The sequence below is a fragment of the Blennius ocellaris genome, assembly GCF_963422515.1.
Source record: "Blennius ocellaris genome assembly, chromosome: 19".
Classification (NCBI taxonomy): Eukaryota; Metazoa; Chordata; class Actinopteri; order Blenniiformes; family Blenniidae; genus Blennius; species Blennius ocellaris.
In genome coordinates, this window is record NC_137668.1 from 14,822,946 (window position 1) to 14,834,366 (window position 11,421).

General features: G+C 41.3%; 1 protein-coding gene across 2 annotated transcripts; it reads right to left on the reverse strand.

Annotated features, from left to right (window-relative positions):
• Window positions 1–2,496: 2,496 nt before the first annotated feature.
• Window positions 2,497–10,852, reverse strand: LOC308144291 (uncharacterized protein). Of its 2 annotated transcripts, none has more exons than XM_080515379.1 (16): window positions 10,676–10,852; window positions 10,171–10,214; window positions 9,762–9,826; window positions 9,544–9,659; window positions 9,269–9,329; window positions 8,928–9,126; window positions 8,737–8,823; window positions 8,132–8,314; window positions 7,390–8,018; window positions 6,285–6,800; window positions 5,230–5,800; window positions 5,074–5,144; window positions 3,837–3,977; window positions 3,573–3,733; window positions 3,366–3,456; window positions 2,497–3,070 (listed from the first exon to the last, which is right to left on the reverse strand). In XM_080515379.1, the coding sequence occupies exons 1-16, from the start codon at window positions 10,700–10,702 to the stop codon at window positions 2,988–2,990; spliced, it is 3,045 nt and encodes a 1,014-aa protein (XP_080371505.1). In that variant the 5' UTR covers window positions 10,703–10,852; the 3' UTR covers window positions 2,497–2,987. The 2 variants fall into 2 exon arrangements, with proteins under 2 accessions (XP_080371505.1, XP_080371504.1); XM_080515378.1 differs by having other exon boundaries at window positions 5,230–5,863.
• Between the last annotated feature and the right edge of the window lie 569 nt (window positions 10,853–11,421).

Consider the following 11,421-nt stretch of genomic DNA (forward strand, 5'->3'; position numbering starts at 1 on the left):
TGACGCACGGGGGGATAACATAGTGACTCAGAGGATGTATTTTGTTGGTGAAGGCTGAGATTAAGTTCAGTGTTGGGCAGACTCTCAGGAATACATTATTTAGTGCCTGTCGTGCTATTTAAACCAACTTATCCCAGGATGAGATTCTGCTTGTGCACCCTGCCTGAGGTTCAGGCAGCCAAGATAAATGCACAGCTCATTTCTTTTTCTTTGGTACTGATAAGTTTATATTTTTTTTCAAAGCCAGAAGCTGAGTTTTCAGTGTTGTGATCATAGCGTGACTGGAGAAAAGCTTTGAAACATATACTGTATCTGTGAACCGTCATGAATGGGACAAAATGTTCTCAGAGAAAAGAAACTCAAAGCAGAGGCGTACATATAAAGGCAATGCAGGTGTTGAGATTAAAATCGAAACAAGTCGTTCATGTGTACATGTGTGCTTCTCTCGAAATACCGTTTCAATTCCCTCAAGAGAACATGCTGCTGAAACATCTTCAAGGTCTGCCGTTAAATCATTGAACTCCAGATTTTATCTTGTGCCAATTTAGTCAATAATCCAAACAGCGATACAGTCGAATGGACAAGGCTGGACAGTAAATTCATTAACAGCCATTTAATAAGAATAACATGATCTCTCCTTCATCAAATCTGTTAAATGGTAGAAGTTTCCCAATACCTTACGTTACACCATTTAATCCCAGAATCCATGCTGTGAAAGTGGTCAATCAATGAAATATGGTGCTCTGACACAAATTACATGGCTGGGGCTCTTGTCTCCTCACCTGAGCCTGTTGAAGTTTAATTTCCATATATTTCATTTGAATGTTTGAAAGCATGCTGTGTCAGGTAAAATGATTTGCAATTGAAAAACTTGACAAACGTTTCTTCGGAAATGTGCATTTTTCTTCTCTAAGTGTTATTTACTAGAGGTCAGACTCCACAAAAGGTGTTATTTTCTTTTCTTTCGAATAAATGCAGCGAAAAGACTAGTTCGATATGTCGGAAGAATCACTGCTCTCTAACGTGTTCATCGTGAAAAAGTTCATACTGAGAACTTCTCAATTTTTTCAGCCCCTATTTTCTTTCTCTCCAAAGATTTAAGTGGGGTTGGAGCCATTTCACCACACAGATGTTGCGATGTAGCCAGAATCATTCGGCCATGGACTCAGTTTATAATTAAAGACCTGGGAGACTGTTCTTGTGAGTACTCTGGTGGTCGGAGCAACGTTCACTCCTCTGAAGGAGATCCTGCCCTGAGGCGAGCCGGGCTGCTGGTACACCGTGCACAGCTCAAACTAGACATTCAAAAGTGATGAATTATCAAAGTGGCAGACTGTTTTAAAGCTCCACTGCAGCGAAGTTTCACATTCAAGTTGTGGATGTTGATTTGTTCAGGTGTGAGCTGCTCTGCCCGGGATGGAGCAGTGATTGACATTTTGTAGCCCGTAGAAACAGATAGTGTTTTTAATGAAGGGGGTACATCAAACAATCTTTTTTCCCCCCCTAAATCTTTGTGTTACATTATTAAGTATAAGCTAAATTAAGAAGTAATGACGGTTGAAATATTTCAGGGCAACCCAGAGACTTTTGTTTAAGAAACATGTTGGTAACTGTATCATAAACTATTCAATAGTACACCTGGGGGAAAACATATATCATATTCACTTGCAAAAACATAATTTAGCCTTGATAAAAAAGAAAAGTTGGTAATGATTGATGAGAGACCAGCGGGTCTGACAGATGTAAGACTGAGTGATTTTAGTGTGTGACAGACATCAGCATAGGGTGAAGACTCATTTTTGTCATCAAGGACTTGTTATTATGGCTACGGCCACAGAACTAAAACTAAAAAGCTTTTCTTTCTGCAAAAACTGTCGTCCATCCTCCCGTAGCTGCGAAGGAGATGCATTGGAACGTTTCAGTCTCCAGGTGTGTCACAGCTCCACGGACAGACCCGTAAACCCATGTTTCTGATCTCTGGGTCATTAAATCTATATATATATGAATAAAAACGGCAAGTATTTGGGGCCATATTCATCACAATGCAATATTACAACAGGGGCATGATTTTGTCAATACCTGTGCAGACATGATGAAGTACTACAAAAACATTCCCAGTGGCAATAAAGTTGAAATTCCTGCTCCGTGTTCAGTGAGACATGAGGGATTTTTTTTATTTTACTGGACTAACTAAAAACACCAAGTTCAAATAAAAACTCAGCTTTGCAATAGAAGGCGACTTTAGCCTGTTTAGACGTTGACATTTAGAGGGAACCTGAGCAGACTGCAGGTGAGCCCTCGACAGACGAGGCACTTTTAAGTGTTTCCGTCACTTCTGAGAGCAGCCGTCTCTGATGAAGACGAAGATGAAGATGAAGATGAGGAGTCCACTATTTCAGCGGTAACCTTCAACACATCGACACAAGAATCAAGAATCTGATGCCCCTTTAGATTACTGCAGTTTATTCACCACTGCATCTATTTGACAGCCGCATAACAGGTTACTGTGCAGATGAGTATTTTTATTTTGGGAAATATGACAATGCGTATTATTCAACCAGAGTTTGGCGAAACTCATCCAAACCAAGAGTGAAGGTAAAGTAGAACCAGTCCATTACTGGGCAAACAGACAATTATTCTCTCCTGGAAGCAATCTATACAATTGTATTCAGCTGAGCTATCTACAGCATTCAAATGTTGAATGATAACACACTTTTAACACAAAATACACGAAAAGAATCATCACTGTCCAAACTAAAATATAAAACAAATCCCTGCACAAATAGAAACCACAGAGTAAAAACTCCACTACAGGAATACAAAGTCACTTCTTTATTTACATTGTTTTAGCAGATTTTGACCAATTGAATTACAATTTGGAAGTTAAAAAACGACAAAACATTAAACATCGACCAGGACGCTTCTATTTACATCATCTAATTCAAAAGTAAAAGTCATAGTAATAACCCTCCCCCCATCTCCACATTTCAATCTGAATCATCTGCTAACATCCTGGTAAAATATAACATCGCAGGCTGTGACGTGACATTCTGGATGCTGTAGGCGTGACCTGTGAACACAAAAACAAATAAAAGGTCAAAATGCTGAACACAATAACAGGGACAACATGGACGAGAGTACGTTCTACCAGAACCAGTATTACAGTTGCAATAGAAGTAATATTTGAAGAGTTGGACCCTGCTGAGGTGAGCACGCTGCTGCGGAACTTCTCTTCTAACAAGACGGACCCAAGTTACCTGGACGGGAACTTTTCTGAGTGGGGTTTGCATGTTCTCCCTGAACTGGTTGTACCGCGGTACCAGCCAGTGTGTATGGCTACAGAAGAGGGGCGGATCGTAACTCACCACAGTTCACCATGAACGACTGGCCTGGATTGAAGTACGACTCGCTGCCGTCGATCGTGACGTTCACAGAACTCGTCAACAAGTGAAAAACCTTAAATTTAAAGAAAATGGAGAGAAGAAATGAAATATAAGAATGACAATCAAACAATTTCAGGTCAGGTGACGTGTGGGGGAGATGCTGGAGAGAAACTGAAGTGTTATACGGACTGTTGTCGCGCTGTGATCCACCCACAGAGGCTTCTTCATTTGGGAGCCCAGCATCATCTTCCCGTAACAGACAGAGCCGGCGTTCAGCTCCACGTAGAGACCCATCGCTTTGTCCTTGTAGTAGAACCAGTCGAACTGGTCTGGAGTGATCACTGCATCATCTGCAACAACGTCAACCGGTCAAACATTTTCTTCTGTGAAACCAGGATAGAGACAATAAGAGTTTCTTCAATCACAACGGTTAACAAGAGGAAACATTCGTACTCCTCGCCGTCGTGGACCAGAGGCTCCTGAACCATTCGGCCAGATTGGATTTGTCTTTAGACTGGAGGACCAGAGGCTTGAGAGGAAGGCTGCACAGGTCAGACGGCGAGAGCAGAGCTTGAACCCTTGAGGTCGGCAAAGCTGGAACACAAAGAGAAGCGCAGACGGTAAAAACGCTCAGTCAAACACATACGTTCTGGTGTTCAAGCATACGTGAAGATTATTTACCAGACAGTGGAGTCAACAGAGAATCAACAAAATAAATCATATCAAGTCAAATAGAAACGTTAAACACCATTCAGCAGTTTTTGTTTTTTTCTTTTCTTATTTACTTCGATAGAATCAATAAATATCAATGGAGTTTGAAGCTGGTTTTGCTGTGAGCCTTTCTTTGAGGGACGTTGGTGAAACTGTGTCTGGTGGTGATGTGGAGGGTGAAGTCTGCCACGTTCAGTAGCAGCAGACCACGTCTGCAGACGAGCAGTCGGGGGGGCTGTGAGACGGAGATTTGAAGGCTACAATGACGCCAAGTTCCTCATCAGCTTAAAACCAGATCCAAAATTGTTCCAACTCACCCTGTTAAAATTGGCTTGTTTCATTTGCAAAATCATCAGAGCTTTAAGGAATTAATGTGCAGCTGAAAGCTCGCAAAGTTTTGGTTCTGCTGGAGACTTTTTTTTCCCTGCTTACCGACTTTTTCACTTCTGCTGACCTTTGCGGGATCAATGTGGTTGTTTTATTGAAACACTTCATTTCATTGTAAAGTTCCTTAACATCTGACATTTAACAAATAAAATAAAACCAGGCTGAATTGAATTTCCATTGCACTATATCATCGCTCTTGATTTCTCTCCCATCCGTGCTTATCGAATTGAAAATAAAAGTAAAGTTTGGAGGTCTGCTCTCTTGTGGAACAAGAGTGGAACAAGTTTTTGTCTGGAAGCTCCGTGAGCAGTGAGTAAGGAACCTCGCTCGGAGACCCAGAGAGATAAAACATTGGCAGTGGGACTCAAGAGCATCGAACCTTTGGGTGGAAGATTGCTTCTCAAAAGCCTCTGCTGCCATCAAATCAATAAAGTGTCTTTTCAGCCGTTCCCTTTCACAGGAGCAAAGGCCGTTTCAACTTGACTCATTGTTCTGGATGGGATTTCTATCGCCACCAGCAGCCATTTGAAAAGGCTCCTTCATGAGAATCAACTGGAAACACGAAATAAGACGGGAACAAATGGAAGCCTACTCATGCTGTCATTCTCCTCGTGTTCTTCCAGTTCGATCATGGAGCACGGCCCGCTTCTGAAGCAATGTGACCTAATGAAAACAATGAACAAGTTGTAAAGACGTGACGTGTGCCGTAAAAAAAAACATCCGTGGAAGAAGTCGGGTGCTCTCTTACGTGCTCTCCGTCTGACGCTTGTCGTCTTGTGGAGTCTGTTGGCTGTGAGGGACCACCTCTTCACCACTGTCCACACTGGGCACATCTGTATTAGACGTACTGGGTATTACACAGTCGGACGTGGCTTTTTCCTCGGCGGGACGCGAAGCGACATTACGCCCGTTCTTCAGCTGCGTGTCTCCGTTTCTCACCCTGGCTGGCGTCTCCAGGCCCGTCGCAAAAATGTCTGTGAATTTCGCCAGAGAGCGTTTCACAGTCTTCGGAGTGAACAGCGGCTTGAGCTTCAGAGGAGGTACAGGATCGCCCCCTGCTGGATCTGATGAAACGTCCACAGAGCTGTTATTGGGAAGTCCAGTAGATGTATCCTGTTCTTCTCTTTTCTTCTGGGGTTTGAACTTCTTGAGAGCCGAGGTCTGCTGCCTCTTGGGGGGGACAGCCGTCTCCACAATGTCAGCCATGTTGTTGTTGTTGCTGTTGTTGACAATCCACCAGCTGCCCGTTTGTTTTCTCCTCCGTTTGGTCGGTTCGGCTTCTTTGCGCAGCTCCTCGGGTCGTCTGTGGGAGTCGGGCGCTGCGTGTGGGGTGGATGTTTTGTCATTCGAAGTGTGATACACTTTCTGGAATATTCTGCCTCCTGAAACAAAAAGAAACTGTGATGAGATTGTTGTACTTAAGATCCGTGTTATTCTACATTGCTATCACATGCTAAATTCAATTGTTTGAGCTGTAAAAACATATTAATTTGTAGTGATTCTACATTTTACACGATTAAGAAAACATGCCAGAAAATGACAACATCTGAAAAGGTCCGAATGATTCAGATTGATTAGAATTCAACCAGATACAACTTCTTTGCAAACACGTTGGTTTGGTCTGCTCACGTCAGTCCATACTGAAATATTTCAAACATGTAATTCTAAAGCTACTTACAGCTAAACTGACTTAACAGCAGGAAAACATTATTTGTTTTTTTCTTTTTCACTTCTGGGGGTTGGGAAAAGTGTTCTTTTTTTTAAAAGTAAAAGACCTTGATGCTCCTGCAGCAATGACCTTACCTGAAGGAATGGTTTGGTCTCTGACGTTGAAGGCCAAAGGGCTGGACTCTTCCTCATCCTGGTCTACTTCATGCACCTCCTCTTCCTCAGGCTGCTGTTCATCTGGTGATTTGAAGGTTTCCTCCGTTTCCGCCTTCTTCTGTGGCGTATTCCTGCTCTTATTTCTTTTTTTGTTCTGTTTAATTTCTTTTCCTTTAGCTTTATTACCATGCGGGCTTGACAATGCCGTCTCTTTCCGGGTCCTTTTCTTGAAAACTTTGTCTTTTTTATCCTTTACAGGTGAACGTGCTGCCACCTTTGGCTCTTTGCCATTCTGTTTTGATTTTTTGACCGTCGGCTGCTGATTATCCGTTTCCTCCGAGCTCAGACTGATCAGATCAGTCCTCCACCACAGTCCGGGCGGCCTTCGCTTTCTTTTTAGGACTTCTCCGTCCTCAGATAATTTCCCTGGAGACTCAGCCATTGCTTTGTTTTGTTGAGCATTTCCTCCTGTGTCAGGCTTGACAAGATGGTTTTCTGCGGGGCAGCAGAAAAACATTGCAGACAAAATGTTATGTTGCATCTTCAGTATTATCCAGCAAATGTCTCACTATGTAAGAAATGTGGAGGAACAACATGTTGAAGAAACGCAGTACTGAGATGTCGAATACTATCGAACATGCTGATTTTCTTAGAATCATTTGTCTTAATGTTTTTGTGATTAAAGGCTTTGATTATTAGAAGAAGAAAAAAAAAAGGTCTGACTGCTGTAACTGAAAATTTTGCTTGTTAGCGGCCTGAATATCACATCAGAAAGTAAATGAGATAGCCCAATGGCTTGTGAAGACAATAATAATAATGGTCAAAACAAAAAAAAACCATTGTATTGAATTTCACAACTTCAATAAAAAGATTTGATTGATGATGCCACAACAAAACAAAAGAAAAATCTAATGTTCAAACACAAATTACTTTACTATGTGATTGTATGCAAAGTCAGAAGACCATCTTCCTGTGATTTCAACATCTATTCTTCTAAAGTTACAACACAACAAAGCACATAGATAATAAAAGGTTGAGAAACATTTAGTGGCCAACAGAAAGATTTGATTGCTTTGATTTTTACCTGCAGGTGCACAGACTTCCTCAGGATCCACATCTTCTTGAACTGGCGTCTTCACATCAGCATCCATTTCATTTACATCTGAACTCTGCAGCCTTTTTCTTGACCCTTTCGACGCCTTCGTCCTGCTCGTCTTGACGCTTTCTTTACTAACTTTTGAGCGCTCAGATTTTTTTGTTTCATAAGGTTTGTGTTCTTTTCTTTTCTGCGAAGGCTTCGCTGGGCTGGCTTTGCCTTTATATGAACTCTTTGCTGTGTCATTCACTTTTGACTTGAGTCGATTTTTATGTGGTTTCTCATGTTCACGTACCACTTCAGCCTTTGTACTTTCAGGCCTCTCGTCACTATTGTCCTCTTTTTCTTTCTTCTTTGCCTTCGTTTTCTTCTCAGCAGCCACGTTTCCCAGCTTAACGTTCACTTTTTCCGAGTCCTCCTGATCTTGTGGCCTCCTTCGTTGACTTTCCTTGTCTGAGCCTTTGTCCGAGCTGGAAGTCCTGCTCTGCTTTTGTGTCTTCCTCAGGGCATTTTTACTTGGGATGGAAAACTGAAAGGTTGTATCGTCTTCCAAAATGACAAAATCCTCTTCTGGCTCAGGGATGGAAACTTTAACAGGAACCACCGACTTCCTTGGACTATAAAAATAAAAAGCCAGATGCAAAGATTAATACTGAGGGTTTCACTCGAGTATGATTCATTTATGATCGTATAGCAATTTGACTGAAGTTTTCATCTCCTCTCAACTCACCAGGCCATTTTTGACTGTCCGGCTTCTTTGAGCTTCTGCAGAAAAGTCGTCATGTTGTTTCCCACGTGGGTCGTCGTCTCCACGGGCGCTTTCCTGTGGACGGTTTTGGAGTTGTTGTCAGCAGTTTGAAGAGTAGGTTCCTGCCTCCGAGCAACAGAAGGGCCCTCAGTGTTTACTTGGTTCCTGTAAAATATTCCAAAAAACACAATTGAAACACAAATCACAACAGAATGGGATTCGAGAGCAGCATTAAAGCTTGCAATAAATGTCAAAATATTTTTCTTTCATTGTTATATCTTTTCAATCATTGTTAATATTGGATTATCACTTTTATACTATAGCCTATGTCAAATATTTCCAAAAGTACACATTTGCGATACACACTTCATCATTAACACACTATAACTTCTATTACTCAGTGTCAGTATATGCATATATATTCAATGTAGCCAATTATATCATTGTGTTGTATGAGCTGACATATTGAAACAGACAGAGAGAAATAATAGGTTGAACATCAGTGGACAACATTAAGTCCCCTTGGAAACATTCTCTGGAAAGAAGACATACAATATATACACACATTAAAAAAAATAACATCTTACTGTGATGCTTCTGGCTTCTTTTTGTTACTGGGCAACTTGGGGAGAACAAACTTTTCTGGAGGAGTCTCCAGCTCAGAGACGCCACTCCTAGAGAACAAGAAAAAATTCTTGACACATCGAAAGAGCAAACGACAAAAAAGCATTTCTTCCAGAAGAAGATGTCGAGCAGGCGCTGAATTAAGATTTCATACTCTTCTGTGACTTGTTCATTGCACTCCAGGTTTTTTGAAGGTGGAGGCGTCGACTTTGGCAACTCATCTTCCAAGTAAAGGAGAATCTCGGGCACGGCTTTTTCATTATACTGCTTTTCTACACGGCTCACACCCGTCACTTGGCCAATAGGACTGGATGTCTTCACTAGCCTGTGTACTGTTAATGGGACATCCAAACCTATAAAAGGAAAAGATATAAGACTCTTGACTGGAAAAAAACATTAGCACACAACACCGATAGGAACACATGGGTACAATGTTAATAGCGTAATTTCACCAAAATAGCTTTTTTACATGTGAAACACATTTGAGATTCTTACCAACATCCAGCTTATAGCTGACTGATCTGGACACAGGTTGCAGGGCCTCTTTGTCAGGAACCTAAAGAAGTAACATTAGATTTAATGAGTTCAACTGAATCAAAAGACGATAAATCCAAGGAACACGTGTACGGTTACGTCCAAAAACAAAGGCACAGACATTCAGAGACATTTATTCTTTGGCACAAGAGATATGAAATACTTTTCTGACAAGGAATACTTTTTATTTCAATGAGAGTGGTAGTAGCAGAAGTGTCTGTTATGACTGACATTACCATATGGTGTCCCTCCAGCGGGATGGGAGAAATTTCTGCCTTGTTGAGGGTGGGGCTTGCACAAAAGGTCGTGCCCAGAGAAGATGGCGGAGGAATATCATCTTTTGAAGGGGAGTCTGAAAAGAAAAAAAAAGCATGAGCTAGAGCAATTGAAAAAAAAAAAAACTACTTAACAGCAAAAAAAAAAAAAAATGTTTCTAAGCGAATCACACCCTCACCTAAGTCATCAAACATCCTGTCCACATCCTCCAGTGTCAGCGGTCCCTCCCACTGCTTAGGTGGGCTGAAAGAACACATTTCTGCCTTAAATGATATCAACAGTATTTTGCAATTCCAACACAAATGTGGGAACTTCACATTAACTTAACCTGAATAAACCTCAAAACCTCCATTAGGGTGATGCGGAAAATATTTAATCCAAGTGTTTGAGACAAGAAGTGGGATTTGCTGGATAAACACTTGTGGTATTTTATAAATAGGACTAATACCAATCTACTTTATTCAAATCTATCGTATTTAATAATGGCACAATCTTTCAATTTCAATAAACAAGGGAACATGGTCAGATCGTGATATACGCGAGCTTAAGATGAGCCCTTTCACACTGAAAAACACGCTTAGACTTACTTTTCTTTGCTTCTTACGTAGCAGAGCTGCCTCTTGGGCCTCCTCTGTGAACAGATCACAAACTCAGAAAGTTAGGATCTGCTGATGTCGAACATCTGATTTAAATGACTCATTACTGGGTTCTGTTAGGAGGTTGGTAATGGCATAGTGAATAGATTCACAATATAAAGAGAGCTAAAATGTGTCAGACAGGGGCTCTCGGGGACACCGCTGCAATAGAACACTTCATTCGAATTCTGCAGCACACTGAGGCAACACTATCCCATACAAACACCTTCTACTTCAACCAGTTTTGGATAAATGCATCTCCAGATTCTTCTAAACATTAAGTTACTATGGGGCGTCTCAGGGAATCAAAACAAAGATGGCGCCAATATTTTGGTTGCCTGTCAAACATAACAAGACAAACAACCTTCTTTATTCGAGCATTAAGCCGTGCATCACCTTAAAATAGCTGTGTATTACACTCCTAAATGAGAAATATTCACAGAGTAGTTTATCTCACCATCTTCGGGTACGAGGTCTCCTCCATTCGTCTGTTTTCTGGCGAGCTAACGTTAGAGGAGCCGCAGTTAGCGAGCTAGTTACGTATCATCATCCCTTCCACAAGTACTGTTGTTTGTAGTGCCTCTTGAATTCATTCGTAAGAACTGCAAGAATCTGCAAAAATCGCGCTAGGACAGAATATATCGCGATACTGACTAAATGTCACTAAACGGTAACGTTAGCGAAACAATGGCGCTGCCGCAAGATATAAATGAACAATAAAACCGCGCATCGCTGGGAAAAAAATACCCTGCGTATTGACTCGAAGGAGATAAATTATTGCGCTCACCAGGGATGTGGCACAAGTAAACGATATCTGTGACAACAATAACGAAAATGTGACTCTTCTAAAAGTTTTGTCTAATGGCCAGATATATGAATCATGCTATGAGTGGACTTTCAGGTAGTGAATGTCCTTCAAACCAAGCGGTTTCAAGTACATTCGCTGCCTGAAAGTTTACACACAGGGTAAACTACCCTCTCTTCCCGCAAGTGTGTTTCCTTCTTGAGAAAGCAAAGCGGTTCAAAAACACAGCCTTAAAGGCTTATACCGCCCCCTACCGTCTTGGAGGGATTCATAACCCATCCATTCACTGAGATCCAAATTTGTCAAGTACGACTACTACTGCTGATAATAATAATAATAATAATAATAATAATAATAATAATGTCATTCATTTTAAATATAGTAAATTCTGCTCTACA